This window comes from Mangifera indica, chromosome 14 (genome assembly GCF_011075055.1).
Source record: "Mangifera indica cultivar Alphonso chromosome 14, CATAS_Mindica_2.1, whole genome shotgun sequence".
Lineage (NCBI taxonomy): Eukaryota > Viridiplantae > Streptophyta > Magnoliopsida > Sapindales > Anacardiaceae > Mangifera > Mangifera indica.
Genome location: NC_058150.1, coordinates 4,006,416 through 4,026,602, shown reverse-complemented (window position 1 = coordinate 4,026,602; position 20,187 = coordinate 4,006,416). Strand labels below are relative to the sequence as shown.

At 28.8% G+C, this 20,187-nt stretch overlaps 2 protein-coding genes across 3 annotated transcripts in view; one reads left to right on the top strand and one right to left on the bottom strand.

The window, feature by feature from the left end:
* Nucleotides 1–7,152: 7,152 nt before the first annotated feature.
* The window catches only part of LOC123195904 (zinc finger BED domain-containing protein RICESLEEPER 1-like), a 28,223-nt gene continuing 15,188 nt past the window's right edge, over nt 7,153–20,187 (bottom strand). The window contains exons 1-2 of one of the 2 annotated variants that reach the window (XM_044609770.1): nt 9,497–9,588; nt 7,153–9,424 (exon numbers count right to left, since the gene is read on the bottom strand). In XM_044609770.1, coding sequence (XP_044465705.1) covers nt 7,166–8,248 — 1,083 coding nt within the window. In that variant the 5' untranslated portion in view covers nt 8,249–9,424; nt 9,497–9,588 and the 3' untranslated portion in view covers nt 7,153–7,165. Of the gene's footprint in view, nt 9,425–9,496; nt 9,589–20,187 lie in introns of those variants that run through there. The other variant, XM_044609771.1, reaches the window with a different exon arrangement.
* LOC123196544 (probable adenylate kinase 7, mitochondrial) lies at nt 17,722–18,667 on the top strand. The gene is made up of 4 exons (XM_044610606.1): nt 17,722–17,928; nt 18,002–18,142; nt 18,234–18,428; nt 18,548–18,667. The coding sequence occupies exons 1-4, from the start codon at nt 17,722–17,724 to the stop codon at nt 18,665–18,667; spliced, it is 663 nt and encodes a 220-aa protein (XP_044466541.1).

Here is a 20,187-nt window from a genome sequence, read left to right as displayed (position 1 = left end):
AAACTGTGAGTACAGAAAGACAGTTTCCACTCTAGTACTAAAAAAAAATTGTGAATTATCAATGAAAAAGTTGTACGATTTATACTATTCCAATATAACCGTAAAAGAAATCACAATCTTATGAAAATAAAATAAACGGATTACAATTAATTATTGTCCATATAAAAAATAATAATCAAAACAAATATTATGCAAGAATGAAATCAAATATTTTGTTCAACAGAACCTGCCATTATTCTACCAATGGAACATGGATGTATCTATTTATGCTACATAACTTGACTAATTGATTAATCAATTACCTAAAATAATTATATATTTTTCATCACAAAGCACATTAATCTGCTGTCGGGTATAATTGGTTCAATAAACAAGTGCTTTAGGTGCAACTTTTAATTCGGTGAATGGATTTTATTAAATAAAACATCAGAATATATGTAAGAGAATGGTATCTAATTATTAACATCAGAGAGAAATAATTATGTGTATGAACGAGAAAATCAACAAATGCAGACTTGAAAATATGAACGAGGATCAGACTCAATGGATATTTCTGCCATCTCTTTCATTACAAATTAACCTAATTAATCAATTTCAATATGAATCAGTGAAAGGCAGAGAGCCGCCGCCCTTGCGTGTATAATAGGAATTAGAAAGTAAGCGGTTGCTTCCTTGCTTTTTCTTTCTTTGTCTTTTAGCCTTTCGTTAGAAAAGGACTGGTGGGGTGTTGGAGTCAAAAAGTCAACAGTGGATCCCATGCAAATATTCTCCGGTGAAACTATCATTCCCATATTTTTTTTTCAGTCAACAGTGAACCCTTTGTTAAAATAATTATATATTTTTATCAATAATAAAATTATATATATAAATAATATATATAATTGTACACATATATAATAATATATTATTATAAGTTTAAATATTATTTTATTTTTTAATTAAAATTTTAATCTTTAATATATATTATTATTTTATTATAATACTAAGTGACGATTTAAAAGTTTATTTTGGGCCATTTTTTTAAAAGCACACCATCTGTCAACATATTAATAAAGAGTTACATACAAATTCCCGCACAATTTCATGCACTGAAAAAGGTGAAATACTTAACACTTAAGGTTTTAAGGTTTGATTATTCTCAAATTTCCATATACAAAGTTTAAAAAATTCAAATATTTATCAGTTAAATTTTGAAAATTTAAAGTAGCATCTATCATCCAATCATTGAATCATATAAAATTGAATGATAATTAGGTACTTAAATTTTTTAAAATTAACATGTAAAAATTTGCCAATGGACTAATATTATTTTAAATGATTGGTTGAATTAACACGTAGAAAAATGTTATTAGATTAAAGTTCCTGTGAAAAATAGTCAATTAACCTTAAAAAAGAATGAAAAAATATTGAAACTCGGTGCTCGCCCTGCCAAGATATTTATTTACTTAATGAAATCATTTAACATTTTTAATTGTTAATTATGATTAAACAGTTAATTTATATACCCTGGATGGACTACCGCAATGCTCCTTCCTGTTTGCCTAACTTACAGTTAAACGTGTGGCTAAGTGGACTCAAGAAACAAATTATAGCTAAGTGGACTCACGAAACAAATTATAGCCCTTATCTTGAGGAAGAGGACGCGTGGTTCTTTATCTCAGTCGGCACAGCGCAAGCCTCATAACCTTGAGGTCGTAGGTTCGAACACCACGGTGGGTGTGCCTCTTTCGCGCAGCTAACGTGACGTTGAAATCTTAAACCAGAAAGGAAAATCTATTGACTTTGACCAAATCGATGGAGCGCAAGGCTCATAACTAGGGTTGGATTCGAGCCGAGCCGAGCTCGGCTCGCAGCCAGCTCGGGCTCGGCTCGGCTTTTTGAGGGCCGGCTCGAGTTCGGTTTGAGCTCGATTTGAGTCGAATTTGGTTCAGTTCGAGTTCGGCTCGTTTTCAGTTCGACTCGGTTCGGCTCGTTTTTTATATCAAAACGACACCATTTTGTATATATATATGAATCAAAACGATGTCGTTTTGTATAAAAAAATTTTTAAAAAAATATCCCGAGCCAGCTCGGGCTCGGCTCGAGCTCGATCGAGCCGAGCTGAGTCCGACTCGTTTCGGGCTCGAACCGAGCCGATCTGAGCTCGAGCTCGAACTGGCTCGACTCGAATCCAGCCCTACTCTTAACCTTGTGGCTGTGCGTTCGACCCGCACGGTAACAATGGTCTTAATGGAACTCGAAGCCCATTTTTGTCTTATTTGGTCTTGGACTCAGGCCTGCAACTGCCATTGGCTCTGAACTGTTCAAAAAATTTTAAAAGATAAAGAATGAAACAAGTAATAATTATGGTTTCTACATAAGGAAAAAGTGGTTATTTTTACTAAATAAAACATTAATAACTTTTCTGTTTATTTTAAAAAGATTAAGGTATGTGTGTAATTATAATACTAATTATATTTACTTTTCTAAAAATATATAAATAAAGAAAAAATTAAAATAATTGTAACATACTTGCTTACATGTGTTACTCAATTAACTTATGAATATAAATACCTATTATACAAAAATCTAGAGGTCAAAAATTCTTGATATATAAAAGTTGAGTATGAGTATTCTCAACAAAGCAATTATGATTTTCTTATTGAAGTTATTAATAATATCAAATATGACAATAATAAGTGAATCGTTTAAATTTCTTGTACAGGTGAATATTACTATAGTGAATAATTTACAAAGCCAATTGGACTTGAGTCGTCATTGTAAATCTGCTGATGAGGATCTTGGTGCACATGTGCTCTCTTATTCAGCTGAATTTTCTTATCATTTTAAGTTAAGGTTTATAGGGGCAACTCGATTTTATTGTCGTTCTGCATGGCGGGGAGATGATGAGTGGTTTGATGTCTTCCTTCAAACCATGGATGCTTACAATCATTGTATCTGGAATATAAGAGAAACTGGTCCATGCCTTGAAAAGCAATGTTTTCCTTGGAATCATTAATGAATGTATGTTTTTTTTTTTTAAATTTCGAATTCTCTATGTAATTGAATAAAATATTTCTGAGTTACTTTAAATATTTGCAATATTAACCATAAAACTTATTGATTCACGAAATCAAAGTAAATCCGAGTTCATCAAATTCAGTTGAGTTAATCTTCTATATAGAATGAAGTGAACGTGTAAAATATATATATATATATATATACACACACAATTATAATAGTATTGTTTCACTCTCCCTTTAATGACTCTATGCAGAATTACTTCAGAGTTTGATCTTGAACTACTCAAAAAATCTAAAAGGATAAGAATGAAATAAGTAATAATTTTGGTTTCTATGTATATCTAAATAATACACAATAAATTTATAGTATCTTTTAGTTTTATAAGCATTGAATGCATTGTTTACCATCTGACTTGAAAGAAGCAATTTTTGCAGTGATTACATATTTGTAATGACCAATATAAAGCACAAAAGGAAAAAAGTTGCAATTTTTACTGGAAAAAAGATTAATTAATAACATTTGATATGATTGAAAAGATTAAGGTATGTTTATAATTATTTTAATAATATTTATATTTACTTTCTAAATATGTAAAAGATTAAAGATAAAATAAAAATAATTGTCCTATACTCTTTTACAATTGTCATTTCAGGAACATACCAATATAAATATCTACCATATGAAAACCCAAATGTCAAAAGTTGTTCTTGATAAATAAAAGTTGAGAATGAGTACCCTCAACAAAGGTATTATGATTTTCTTATTGAAACTATTAATAATATCAAATATAGTCATAATAAGTGAATTATTCAGCTTCCCTGAGAAGGTGAATGTTACTATAGTAAATGATTTGCAAAGTAAGGCGAACTTAGCTCTTCATTGTAAATCCGCTGATGATGATTTTGGTGCACACATGCTGCCTTATTCGGGTGAATACTCTTTTCATTTTCAAGTAAAATTTTTTGGGGAAACTCGATTTTATTGTCATTTCGAATGACAGAAGAGTTCTGAGTGGTTTGATATCTTTATTCAAATTGAGGATACTTGTAGGCATTGTATCTGGAAGATAAGAGAAACGGGTCCATGCGTTGAAGACTTTAAAGAGTTTTGTTATCCTTGGAATAAAAATAGTCGATGAATGTTTTTCACAAAGTTCTCTACGAAGTTGAATAAAATATTATTAAGTTATTTTTTATGGATTGAATTTGATGTTCAAGAAATATTTTATATTTCAACATTTTGAACTCACGTTATTGAAGAAATCCAAACTATTCTAAAGAGCCAACATTCTTAAAAAAAATATTATATTTAAAATTTTTTAATATATTAATTAATAAGAAATATTAATGAATTAGATATACTCTTACCTGGTAAAGAGTAAGAGTAAGAGAATGGATTTATAATTTTAAACACCCCTATTTATCTCTAAGAAATATCTTGAATGATAATGAAAGAGTTTTATATATAAAAAAATATAAATTTAAATTTTTTACCCAACCCAAAAGGAAAATCTACAAACTAACAATGGCCTTAATGCAAACTCAAAACCCATTTTGATCTTATTTGGTCCTGGACTCAAGGCCTGTTCTTGAACTGTTCAACAAAATTTAAAAGATAAGAATGAAATAAGTAATAATTTTGGTTTCTACTTATCTTTGAATAATATGCAATGAATTTATACCATCTTTTAGTTTTATAAGTAGTGATTGTATGTAATTCTTATTATCTTAATTTAAATAACAATTACGGATTTACAATTACAAATGTAAAACAAACAAGGAAAAAAAGTTGTTATTTCTACTAAATAAAAATTTAATAGCATTTATGTTCATTAAATAAGACTTCAAGCTTTAGGTGTATGTTTTGAGAACGGAAACTGAGATATTCTTATATTCACTAGCATTTTGTTTAAACAAATTATATATATACAAAAACAAACTCTAAATTCCCAGCTTAAAAAATATCTTTGTGAAGAGTATGTTTCTCGAGTAAGGAGAATCCTTCTCTCAAGTTTCTCTCTTGATTAAAAATTGCCAGAAGTTCAAACAAATTATTCATCCTAGCCTAGGTGAGCCAACGTTGATGATGATGGCGTCGGTTGAGGAGCTTACTGGTAAGGATGTGTTACTGATAGCGAAGTCGAAGAAAATAAGAATGGATAGAAAAATAAAAAATAATGACACTTGGTTGGTGCTCGCCCTAGCAATATATTTATTTACTTAATCAAATCATTTAACATTTTTAATTGTTAGTTATGATTAAACAGTCATTCTATATACCCTAGGCTAGAACAACGCTTCTTCCTGTTTACTTTGCTTAGTTACAGTCGAATGTGAGATCAGGTGGACTCAAGAAACAGCTCAAAAGGAAAATAAGCTTTATTAATTATATATAGGCTATGACACTTATTCCCACCCAAGGTTTAGTCTCAGCTATAATATGCACCCTTAAAGTTTTAAAAATTTAAATACTCATTTATCACCTAATTTTTGTTAAAATTTTTAATTAGTTATAAAGATAAAATCGTTATTTTATCATTAATATTGAAATAAATAAAATTATATTTTATTTTTCCTCCTTATTTTAAAAATCTAATAATTTATCTCAATATAAAAATTTGAAAAGTTATATTTTTTTTTGCTAGGATTTACTTTTTTCCCCTTCCTTTTCTTGTAACCAAACTCCAATCGATATCGGTTTTCATTCCATCCTTCTCCTTCTACAATTGTTGATGATGTCTGATAAAGTTTGACGAAGACCCAAAGCTACGAAGCATGAAGATGAAGAGTCTTCATTGAATCATCTTTAAACAATATGAATTGATTTCATTTTCTATCGATTCAACTTCGGATAAAGACGAATTGCATGATGAAAGTTTTGTTTGAAATTGATTTGATGGAAAACGTCAAAGGATCCAGAGAAGCTTCATCCATTCAGCTTCTTCATCTTCAATTAGTCATCAACCTGGGTTTCTTTGCTTGTCGTCAAGGTTTATTCAGTATTGTACATTATCATAATTTCTCAAATTTCTTCTTATAAGGGGTATATGAGACTCTGCATGAAAATATCATAGAGGAAATAAAATTAACACATATGTTTTATGATCTAATTAAATTAAACTAATCGATTCAATCAATCTTATCAAGATCAATGGCTTTACTCAACGAAGATAAGACCAATTTTTGTTTCAATAGTTGGATTGCTTTCACCCAATCTCAAAAGTTAAAAAGATAGTATAATTTCTATTTAATCTATGTTGAAGAATTTTTTTTTCCACCAAACTAAACTAGATTTTTTAAAAATATAATTTGGAATTTATATTTAATGATTAAATAAATATTATTTTAAATATTAATTCAAATAGTAAAGTAAGACTATAATTTGGGGTTGCAATTTCTTTTTTCTGTATATTTATTTATTTATGTTTCCTATTTGTTTTGAAGATTGTCGGTGTAATATGTTTATTTAATTTAAAACTTAATTTAAATCAATCAAAAGCAGAGATTCTATGAAGAAATACATATTAAACTATTTTTTTTCATTTTATAATTCCTCAAACATATCTTTATTTGTGACTTCTAAAAGAAAAAAAAAAAACCCTTGTAATATTTATATTATTTAACTATAGAACCCATATGGTACTTAACTGGTTCGATTGTTGATTAGTCATAAACTTTTCTTAGACTACAATTAGAGTAATTCGATCCTTTGTTTCCCAATTGATATGATTTATTTGTTTTTCTGAAATCAATTTATATGGTGATTAACTTATATTTTTTAATTTGATTTTTTTAATATTTTCTGGTGTTTTATCTTTTAGTAATTTTAATTTATTTCTAAAAGAAATAATTTGTATGTATTTATTTTTTATATAAAATATTGATCCCTTGTTTTATTATTAATTTCATGAATCATGATTATTCTATTGAAAGGGAAATTTAATAAATAGGAAAATTGAAACTTATATTTTAATAAAACTATGTGTACATAATTTTGATACACAGTTTAGATACACATATGTTTGTTATTATATAATTGAATATTTTTAAATTAAAGATAAAATAACACTCAATTATATGATAACACGTGATCTATATACTCTAATTATATATCAAAAGTATATACACATAACAGTGCTCACATATTTATTTAAACAACTTCGTTACAGACTTTCAAACTCATTCAACCACGCTTTTGTACATCCCAAAGCATATTTTAAGTCGGCATCCAAACAACAAAAGCTAAAAATATTCGGAACTTCATCCTCCAAACGATCAATAATATCTTCAGGATAAACAAAAGGAATGCATAAGAAATCATGAGCCATTGTAGCTAGTGTTGGATAAGTCAGAGAATTAAAACTCCACCATTCCAGTATATCAAACTCTTCACATGGAGAAACTTTGGAATCTGTCAAATATTGGTCGAATTCTAATTTTGAAGAAACAACCTCATTTGCATGCTGTGGAAATGCGTATGATCTCACCACGGAAGAACTGTTGAAATCCTTTGCGTATTCATTGTAAATATTTCTAACATCACTCAAGATTTGATTGAAGTGCAAGTCTGCCTCATCATCATAGATTTCTTTGTAGAAATGTTGTACAATATCCTGTTTAAATCTTGGATCCAGAATCACTGTGATTACTAATGCCAACTTTAAGTTGTTGCTATATTGATCAAAAATTTCTCTCCAAACTAATGCAACAAGGCAAAAGTACTTATATTCACTATTCTTTAATTGTTGCATTTTTAAAAATGATCGATAAACCATAAGGAAACACTCATTTGCCAACTTAGATTCAGGACATTTCCATTCCAAAAAATCATTTGCCAGATCCATTAACACTCTGCAAATGTTGTGCAGGAAAGCTGCATCCTCCCAATCAAAATTGATAGATTTGAAATCAGGATCTATATGCTCCAGTTCACAAAATACTTCTTCATATCTCATTGCCCAACTAAGCAGTTCAAATTTCTCAAGAACATATCCGGAATCATAGTGCAACAAAGTTACCATTTTACCCATGGACTTAACTTTATTTACTGCTAATTCAAACTGACATTTGTTTGATGATATCATGTAGTAGTCTCTAAGTTTCCCCACCTTGATCATAATATCATTTTCCCACAACACACTTACTACTTCAAAAAAAATTTCACTTGAGAAAAAATTTGTATCAAAGGTCTCCATGAAACGGTGTGAAACTCTTTCATTAAGTGAATTGGTAAGCTGTAGCTTCATATCATTTGACAGACAATCAAACAGATTAACTATAGACAAAAGTTTTTTTGTCTATTTTCCAATCTTGGAGCAATTTGCCAATAGTAAAATCATTATCTTCCAAATGAATAATCCAGTTTTTCAATTTCCAATTATCATTGATGAACCAAATCATCACATACCACGTAAGAACATCAAACACCAACTTTCCAATTGATATATTAAAATAACGTGGAAGTATTTCTAAATATCTATACAACTTATTTTTCTATTGTTTATAAACCTCAAGTATATCATCTTTTATACCGTTCAACCCATCCTTAATCATCTTTTACACTAAATTAAAATTATTCAGTTCTTGATCAACCACAATTATTTCTTTTGCTTTATTAGCTACTCTATTTGGATTTTTCAAACAACTTCTTATATGATTTCTGAGATGTGTTGTTCCACTTTTGCTTGATCCATCAAAATCTTTCTTACAATGTTGACATAGAACTTTGATCTTCTTATCTTTGTTTTCATACTTTGTGAAGTGGCCCCAAACATCTGATCACGTTTTTCGTTTAGAACATGATGATTTATTCTCTTTTTTATTTATCACTATATCAATCTCTTGATTTAGAGTCGGCTCAAAGTTGATATTTTGTTCTCTTACTTGACTGATTTCCTGTTACAATACAAACAAATCTACACCTAATAAACAATAAAATGTAAATTGCTAAATATTATTTATTTATTTTATTTAACCTGACCAAGTCAATTTTTATTTTTGTTAAATTGAGGCAATAAATATAATACTAAATTATATAATTATTTAAAAACATTTTCACTAAAACATTATTATTATATGTATAATTAAGAGAGAACATAAATGAAGAGTAGCGATAAGGAACCTGTCCAAGTCGTAGATTGAAAGATCCAGATGTTCTTCCCTGTTGTGCTCCAAATTCAATTTTTTTCACATATTTAATGAAAAAAGCTATGTCATTTCAGATAAAAAGTTCCAGTTATTAACAATGAAGGACCATATAACATTAGTTCTATAAGAGTTACTTGTATTTGTCGTTGAAAAGATTGAAGATAGGTCAGGACTTCATGAAAGATTCCACTATTTTCAGGGCTCAAGTTGTCCTTATACCAATGAACTAAATCTTGCAAACACTTCATTCCCTCACTGATTTTTATCTTTCCCACCTACGTACATAAATTGCACACACATAAGAAAGATATAATTATGTATGAATGAGAAAATTAACAAACACATACTTGAAAATAAAAACGAGGATCAGATCCAATGGATATTGCTTCCATCTCTTTCCTTACAAATGAACCTAATTAATTTATTTCAATATGAATCTGTGAAAGACAGAGAGCGCCCTTGCGTGTATATGGAGGAATAAGAATAAGTGAAGGATGCTTCTTTGCTCTTTCCTTTTTTGTCTTTTAACCTTTGTTATAAGGATTAGTGGCAGGTGGTTGGAGCCAAATGTCAATAGCGGAGTAGTCGTGGTTGGATTTCGGACGGCCGAAATCTGATGCAACCCACTAGCAAATTAAAAATTGAATTAAAACTTAAATTTGTGGGAAGAGAATGAAAATTAATTAAATTAAGGTCAAATGACTATGTCAAGGTTTGATAAACTGACAATTACCACCCTTTTAAGTCTCGAAGACCAAATACACACCCATGATCCACATATATTAGTATATCTATTTGGTTTTACTGTAAATGATTGTTATGTTATTTTATTTTATTTGCATAACAATCATTAACACACTTAATATAAATGTTAAATTACAAATATATTTTTACAAGTTTAAAAATTTATCAATTACACTCTTAACAATTATTAAAATTTTAAACAACTATAAAATGTTATGTTTTGGTCAGTTATTTGGGGGCTTAATTTTTATTTTTGAAACTATTAAAGGACATATTACAATTTAAAATTTTTAAAAACAACCTTAAACTTTTTAAAATTTTCAAGAAATGTAGTGCTAGGAATTTTGGCTACCGACAGTGAAAACCAAGGGATAGATTTTCAAGAGGCACTATTGCTAAAGTTGTCTTCAAATCAGTCATAGCATCATTGAACATTTGTAGTTATATCTGTTTTGATGAAAAATCATTGTAAAACAAAGGATTTCATTCCTGTAAGAGGATGATCAGAATAAACTCTATACAATAAGTAAAGAGTTTGTTGTGTTGCTGACAAAAAATTCACAACAAGAATTATTTGATTTCAACATAATATTTGTTAGAAAAGAAGGAACGTTTCACGATGATAAAACAAAATAGGATAATACACAATGATGAAAAATAGAATATTTAATCTAGACCACATCAAAAAGAAGAGAGGCTACTAGAGATAAACTAGTATTTGGTCTGAGTGGTGTATTTCGTGTTTAGAAATAGAAAATGTTAAGACTTCTTCTTAAACCACCACCATGTATAGCCACCCTTTCATTGGCTCTTCCTTCCCCCACCATCTACCCCATGCCTGCACCAACATCCCATCTTCAAGTTCAACACCAGATGAAACTTCTTTTGCTCTTCGACAATAGCATTGGTGATGACTTCCAGCAATGATTGACAAATGTCGATGACGTCGATTGATATCTCTAATAATTCCCACAACAAAATTGATCATTTTCATAAATATTCCGTCCAAAATCTCCAAATTGTTTTGTCTACATACACTATTAGGCTTGTTCTCTCATTTGGGATTTCAAATCAATTTTGTATTATTGATTGAATTTAAGGGGTATTGACTCTGAATTGTTGTTTGAATAATGTAATAGTGACATATTTTGTTTTGAAATAAAATTTTCTGCATATATGGTACATGTATTTTCAAATTTAAAATTTTGTTTTGTTTGAATTCTGTGATGTTGGGATCTTGATATGCTGACCCATTTATTTAGAAGTTCTTGATGAAAGTGGCTATTGATTTTTTAATTTTGATCCTGATTCATTACTGCTTATGCAGTGTATTTCTAAAGCAAAATCTTTGTTGTTTTTGTAGTCATAGAGTTAACAGAATAGCATCGTTGAAAAGTTTAACTGCACTTTGATGAATCTTTTAGGTTCATGTATAAAAGGATTTTCATTTTCATTATAACACCGTTTGATCTCAATGTGATATCTGTTAGAGAGAGATGAACGTTTTACAATAACAAAAGGAGATAGGATCATGCATGATGATAAAAAAAAAAATACCTCATTTAGATTGAGTCGAAAATGAGAGAAGTTACTAGAAACAAACTAGACTAACATCAACTCAGTCTCAAATGGAGAAATCAGTAAAAAACGGAGGTAAAAGTTTGTTGGAGATGGTTGTGCAAATAGATGGAGAGAGGGTTGACATTTTTAAAGTTAGGGGGACAATTGCAAAAAGAAAAAGATGAAATCCTAGAGTAAGGGAAAAAGCCAGATTAGAAAACTGACGGGTGTAGGAAGATATTTTCCACTCTAATAATATAAAAAATTGTGAATTATTGATGAAAAATTTGTATAATTTATACTATTATTATTATACAATCTTAAAAGAAATCACAATACCATGAAAATAAAATAAAGGGATTACAATAAATTATAGTCCCTATAAAAAAAATAATTTACAAAAATCAAATCAAATATTATATGAAAATGAAATCAAATATTTTGTTTAATAGGACCTACCTACCTACCTACCTACCATAATTCTACCAATGGAACATGGATGTATCTATTTATGCTACATAACTTCACTAATTGATTAATCAATTACCTAAAATAATTATATATTTTTATCACGAGGCACATTAATCTGATGTCGGGTGTAATTGGTTCAATAAACAAGTGCTTTAGGTGCAACTTTTAATTCGGTGAATGGATTTTATTAAATAAAACATCAGAATATATCTAAGAGAATGGTATTTAATTATTAACATCAGAGAGAAATAATTATGTGTATGAACGAGAAAATCAACAAATGCAGACTTGAAAATATGAACGAGGATCAGTCAGACTCAATGGATATGTCTGCCGTCTCCTTCCTTACAAATTAACCCAATTAATTAATTTCAATATGAATTAGTGAAAGACGGAGAGCCGCCCTTGCGTGTATGATAGGAATTAGAATCTGAGTGAGTGGTTGCTTCCTTGCTCTTTCCTTCTTTGGCTTTTAACCTTTTGTTAAAAGGACTAAAGGTGTAGTGGGGTGGTTACAGTCAAAAAGTTAACAGTGGATCCGACGGAAAATTTCTGTAATATAAGTCAACAATGGCCCCTCTCAGTCAACACTAGACCTTTGTTAAAATAATATTTTATTATATAATTAAATATCATTTTATTTTTAATTTTTAATATATATTATTATTATTATTATTATAATACAAATTATTATTATTATAATAATCTGTGACAATTTAATATTTATTTTAGGCCTTTTTTTTTCTCCAAAAGCACACCATCTGTCACGATATTAATAAAGGCCAACATACTAATTCCCGTCCAATTTCATGCATCTACAAAGGTTAAGTACTTAACACCTAAGGTTTTTAGGTTTGATTATTTTCAAATTTTTCATATGTTAGGTTTAAAAAATTCAAATATTTTTCTATTAAATTTTGAAAATTCAAAATATGATCTATCATCCAATCATTCAATCATATAAAATTGAATGATAAATAAGTATTTAAATTTTTTTAAATTAATATGTGAAAATTTGTCAAAGGACTAACATTATTTTAAATGATTGGTTGAATTAACATGTAGAAAAATGTTATTAGATAAATGTTCCTGTGAAAAATAGTCAATTAGCCTTAAAAACAGAATGAAAAAATATTGAAACTTGGTGCTCGCCCTGGCAACATATTTATTTACTTAATCAAATCATTTAACATTTTTAATTGTTAATTATGATTAAACAGTCATTTTATATACCCTGGCTGGACTGCAGCAATGCTCCTTCCTGTTAACCTCGTCTCAGGGAGGACAGATGGCCCGTCTATCTCAGTTGGTCGAGCGCAAGCCTCTTAACCTTGTGGTCGTGGGTTCAGACGCCACACTGGGCGTGTCTCTTTCTCTTGGCTGACGTGACGTTGAAACCTTAAACCCGAAAGGAAAATCTATAGACTTCTACTCAGTCGATAGAGCGCAAGGCCCTTAACCTTGTGGCCGTGGGTTCGAACCCCACGGAAATAATGGTCTTAATGCAACTTGAAGTCCATTCATATCTTATTTGGTCTTCGACTTGGGCCTGTAATTGCTGTTAGCTCTCTGAAGACTGACAATGGTCTTAATGCAACTCGAAGCCCATTTTTATCTTATTTGGTCTTGAACTCAGGCCTGCAACTGCCATTGGCTCTGAACTGTTCAAAACATTTTAAAGGATAAGAATGAAACAAGTAATAATTATGGTTTCTACATAAGGAAAAAAGTGGTTATTTTTACTAAATAAAACCTTAATAACTTTTCTGTTTATTTTAAAAAGATTAAGGTATGTGTATAATTATAATACTAATTATATTCACTTTTCTAAAAATATATAAATAAAGAAAGAATTAAAATAATTGTAACATACTTTTTTACATGCGTTACTTAAATAACTTATCAATATAAATACCCATTATACAAAACTTTAGAGGTCAAAAGTTCTTGATATATAAAAGTTGAGTATGAGTATCCTCAACAAAGCAATTCTGATTTTCTTATTGAAGCTATTAATAATATCAAATATGGCAATAATAAGTGAGTCGTTTAAATTTCCTGCACAGGTGAATGTTACTATAGTGAATAATTTGCAAAGCCAATTGGACTTGAGTCTTCATTGTAAATCTGCTGATGATGATCTTGGTGCACATGTGCTCTCTTATTTAGCTGAATTTTCGTTTCATTTTAAGATGAGGTTTATAGGGGCAACTCGATTTTATTGTCATTTTGCATGGCAGGGGGGTGATGAGTGGTTTGATGTCTTCCTTCAAACCAGGGATGCTTGCAGTCATTGTATCTGGAATATAAGAGAAACTGGTCCATGCCTTGAAAAGCAATGTTTTCCTTGGAATCATTAATCAATGTATGTTTTTTTTAATTTCGAATTCTCTATATAATTGAATAAAATGTTTTTGAGTTACTTTAAATATTTGCAATATTAACCATAAAACTTATTGATTCACGAAATCAAAATAAATCCAAGTTCGTCAAATTTAGTTGAGTTAATCTTCTATATAGCACGAAACCAAAGAAGTAAACCTCTGTGTGTGTGTGTGTGTGTGTGTGTGTGTGTGTGTGTGTATAAGTAAACGTGTTAAATCATTTATAATGATATTCTAAGATTAAACTTATAAAAAAATCATAGAACTTAGTCACTCTATGCATAATTACTTTAGAGTTTGATCTTGAACTATTTAAAAAAATTGAAAGGATAAGAATGAAATAAGTAATAATTTTGGCTTCTATGTATATCTAAATAATACACAATAAATTTATAGTATCTTTTAGTTTTATGAGTATTGAATGCAATCTTCATCATCTGAATTGAAAGAAGCCATTTTTGCAGTGATTACATATTTGTAATGACGAACATAAAACACAAAAGGAAAAAAGTTGTAATTTTTACTAGAAAAAAGATTAATTAATAACATTTGATATGATTGAAAAGATTAAGGTATGTTTATAATTATAATAATATTTATATTTACTTTCTAAATATACTCTCTTACGGTTGTCATTTCAGGAACATACCAATATAAATACCTACCATATGAAAACCAGAGATCAAAAGTTGTTCTTGATAAATAAAAGTTGAGAATGAGTACCTTCAACAAAGCTAATATGATTTTCTTATTGAAACTATTAATAATATCAAATATAACGATAATAAGTGAATCATTCAGTTTCCTGAGAAGGTGAAGGTTACTATAGTGAATGATTTGCGAAGTAAAGTGAACTTGGCTCTTCATTTTAAATCTGTTGATGATGATCTTGGTGCATATGTGTTGCCTTATTCGGGTGAATACTCTTTTCATTTTCAGGTAAAATTTTTCGGGGGAACTCGATTTTATTGTCATTTCGGCTGGCAGAAGCGTTCCGAGTTGTTTGATATCTTTATTCAAATCAGGGATGCTTGTAGGCATTGTGTCTGGGAGATAAGAGAAACTGGTCCATGCGTTGAAGACTTTAAGGCGGTGTTTGGTTTGGGTAATGTTTTATTACCAAAATAGAAAGATTATCTTGAAGATAGATTACTTAGAAGATTACTGGGTATAAATTATTACTATATTTGATAAATTTTGGTAGGTATAAATAATTATTGTGTTTGGTTAAAGGTAATAAAAGATTACTAATAAATTATTTTACTTAAATACCCTTGAATATAATTATTTTTAAATATTTTTATATTATTTATCATATTAATTAAAAATTAATTTATTTTTGTGTCAAAAAATTATTAAATAATAATATAATTATAATAAAATCAAGATTACATTAGTAATTTTTAAATACCTAAGATAAAGGTGGTAATCAGATTACTACTTATATTACATATCACATCAGTATTGATAATAGAAGATTATTATAATATTTTATTATTGACAAACCAAACAAAAGGATAAAAGATAGATTACCAAGGTAATCTTAAAAACTTGTAACCGAATGCCCCCTAAAGAGTTTTGTTATCCTTGGAATAAAAATAGTCGATGAATGTTTTTCACAAAGTTCTCTACGAAGTTGAATAAAATATTATTCAGTTATTTTTGATCAATTGAATTTGATGTTCAAGAAATATTTTATATTTCAACATTTTGAACACATGTTATTCTAAAGAGCCAACATTCTTAAAAAATATATTCTGTTCAAAAATTTTATATATAAAAATATCTTGAATGATAATAGAAGAGTTTTATATATAAAAGGAGAGCAATGTTATGTGTACCTATTTTTGGTACACAATTTATATACACAGTGATGTGTCATCATATAATTAGGTGATTTTAAAATATGTGTCATCATATGATAAAGAAACATCTAATCACATGATAACACATCATTTGTATATATAAACTGTGTATAAAAATGGGTACACATAGTTTTATTGATAAAAGAAATATAAATTTAATCTTTTTTTACTATATTTTCAAATTAAACTTTTGACTACCACGCTTCTTACCCAAAAGGAAAATCTACAAACTAACCATTGTCTTAATGCATAGTCAAAACCCATTTTGATCTTATTTGGTCTTGGACTCACGGCCTACTCTTGAACTGTTCAACAAATTTTAAAAGATAAAAATGAAATAAATAGTAATTTTGGTTCCCACTTATATTTCAATAATATGCAGTAAATTTATACTATCTTTTTATTTGTACAAGTATTGAATGTAATTCTTATTATCTTAATTTAAATAACAATTACAGATTTACAATTACAAATGTAAAACAAACAAGGAAAAAAAGTTGTTATTTCTACTAAATAAAAATTTAATAGCATTTATTTTCATTAAAACGGTTAAGATAAGTGTATGATTATAATACTATTCATAATTACTTTCTAAAAATATATAAATTAGGATAAAATCAAAATAATTGTAACATATATCTGTCACTTTAATAACTTATAAATATAAATAATTATTATACAAGAATTTAGAGGTAAAAAAATTTTAATTTTGAAAATTGAATATGAGTATGAGGTCAAAAACAATTATGATTTTCTTATTGAAGTTATTAATGATATCAAATATGGCGGTAATAAGTAAATCGTTTAGTTTTCTGCCCAAGGTAAATGTTACTATAGTAAATGATTTACAAAGTAAATTAGACTTGACTCTTCATTGTAAATCCGCTGATGATGATCTTGGTGCACATGTACTTTCTCATTCGACTAAATTCTCTTTTCATTTTAAGTTGAGTGTTTTGGGGAGAATTCGATTTTATTGTCATTTTGGATGGCAAGGGGGTGATGACTGGTTTGATATCTTCATTCAGATGAGAGATATTTGCATGCATTGTATTTGGAGTATAAGAGAAAATGGTTCATGCCTTGAAGACGATGACGAGACTTGTTTTCCTTGGAATCATTAACAAATATATGTTTTTTTTTAATAAGTTATTTATGAAATTGAATAAAATATTATTAAATTACTTTTGATGTCCATACAAAATTTTATATCTCAAAATTTTGAACACGTGTTATTTTCTTAAGGAGTAGTAATATTATGTGAATAAATTTTTGGTATATAATTTTGATATATAAATTATTAAATTATATAATAATATATTATTTATATATATAAATTATATATATATATATATGTATAATTTTATTGATTCTAACTATCCAATTGTCTAAAAAAATTTTGATTCCATTAAAAAATTTTAAGTATATTTAATAATAATAAGGGATATTAATAAAATTGGATGGACGCTTACTTTGAAATGAATCCACGCGTCAATGTTTCAACCATCGACTCTCCAAACATCGCGGACGACGACGAGAATGATTTGGATGGGGAAAATAGCTGGATGGCGCCTAGAATTGGGTTCTGCTGAGTCTTCGCCGAAGAGAGGTGTCCACTGGGTGCTTATTGGAGACCCGGGGTTGAAGAAACACGTGTACGCTGAGCGTTTGTCGAAGCTTCTAGAAGTTCCTCACATTTCTATGGGAAGTCTTGTTAGACAAGAGCCTGAACCTCGCTCTTCTCTCTACAAACGGGTTTTTATTTTCTCTTTTTATTTTTTTATAATTTTTGTTGGAAGTTTCTAAACGTTCGTTTTCCTCACTTTAGATTGCAAATGCTGTAAACGAAGGAAAGCTTGTTCGAGAGGATGTAATATTTGCATTGCTCTCGAAGAGGCTAGAAGAAGGATACTATAGAGGGGACAACGGTTTCATTCTAGATGGAATTCCTCGCACAAGGATCCAAGCTGTAAGTCTGAGCTTCTGCGTTTTCTTTGAAAGCCAGGCGTGGGTGAATTCTAACGGTCTTATGTGCTCTTGAAAACTGGATCTCTTTGCAGGAGATTCTTGATCAAATTGTGGACATCGATCTAGTTGTGAATTTTAAGTGCACTGAAAAGCACTTGGTTAAAAAGAAGCTGGACGGGGAAGCCTTTTCTCCTCGCTGGGAATTTCTTAGCACGAGGAGTTCCAGGTTTTCCACGGTTGAAGCTACCGCCGCCTGGACTGAAAAATTCCGAATCTATGCTGAGCAGGTAATTTATACTTGCTTGCATTAAGAAAAAATGATGACACTTGGTGCTCGCCCAAGCTAGATATTTATTTACTTAATCAAATCATTTAACATTTTTAATTGTTAATTATGATTAAACAGTCATTTTATATGCCGAAGGCTAGAACAATGTTCCTTCCTGTTTGCTTTACTTTAGTTACAGTCAAATGTGAGATCTGGTGGACTCAAGAAACGGCTCAAAAGGAAAATAAGTTTTATTAATTATGTAAAGGCTGAAGGAGTTGTGCCCACCCAAGGTTTAGTTTGTTTCCAATATCTACCCACAGAATTTCAAAAATCTAAATACTCACCATTACTCAACTTCTATTAAATTTATCTGTTTTCATCATTAATATTAAAATAAATAAAATTATATTTCATTTTTTCTTTTAATTTAAAAAATTAATAATTTGCTTCGATCTAAAATTTTAAAAAATTACGTTTTCCCTCTGTTAGGATTTACTTTTTTTCTCTTCCTTCTTTGATAGTCATGCTCTGATCGAGACTAGTTTTCATCCCATTCTTCTCTCTCTATTGCAGACAATGACGCGTGATGAAACCTAATGAAGGTCTAATGCTACAAAGCACGAAGACAAAAAGTTGTCATCAAATCATCTCCAAACAACATGAATCGGTTTTGTTTTTTATCAATTCGACTTTGGATGAAGTCGAATCGTACAATAGAAGCTTCGTTTGGAGTCGACTTGATGAAAAATGTCAACAGACTTCATTTTTGTACTATACATACCATAGTTTCCCATTTTCTTTTTTATAAAGGGTATATTAAACTTTACATAAAAATACCGTGAAGAAAATATAATTGACTCATATCTTTTATGATTTAGTTAAATTGAACTAGTGGATTCAATTGGTCCTACTAAGATCAATGGTCTTACTCAATACAAGCATGAGCAATATTTGTTTCAATAGCTAAACTACTTTCAATCAATCCCAAAAGTTAAGAAGATCGTGTAATTTTTATTTAATCTATGTTTAAGATTTTGTTTTTTGTTTTCCACCAAACTAAACCATATTTTTTTAAATATTATTTGGAATTTATATTTAATGATTAAATAAAAAATTATTTTAAATATTAATTCAAATAGTAAAGTAAAACTGTAATTTGGGGTTGCAATATAGTTTTTCCGTATATTTATTTATTTAAGTTTCCTGTTTGTTTTGAATATTGTCGGTATAATATGTTTATATAATTTAAAACTTAATTTAAATCAATCAAAAGCAGAGATTCTATGAAGAACATGATAAATTACAATAAGAAATACATATTAAACTATTTTTCTTCATTTTACAATTCCTCAAACATATCTTTATCTGTGACTTCTAAAAAAAAAAAAAATCCATGTAATATTTATATTATTTAACTATAGAAGCCGTATGGTACTTGACTGGTTCAATGGTTGATTAGTCACTGACTTTTTTTGGAAAACAATTAGAGCAATTCGATCTTTTGTTTCCCAATTGATATGATTTCTTTGTTTTTTTGAAATCAATTTTTATGGTGATTAACTTATATTTTTTAATTTGATTTTTTTTAAATATTTTCTGGTGCTTTATCTTTTAGTAATTTTAATTTATTTCTAAAAGAAATAATTTTTATGTTTTTTTTTTTATATAAAATATTGATCCCTTGTTTCATTATTAATTTCATGATTATCCTATTGAAAGGGAAATTTAATAAATAGGAAAAATGAAACATATATTTTAATAAAATTATGTGTACA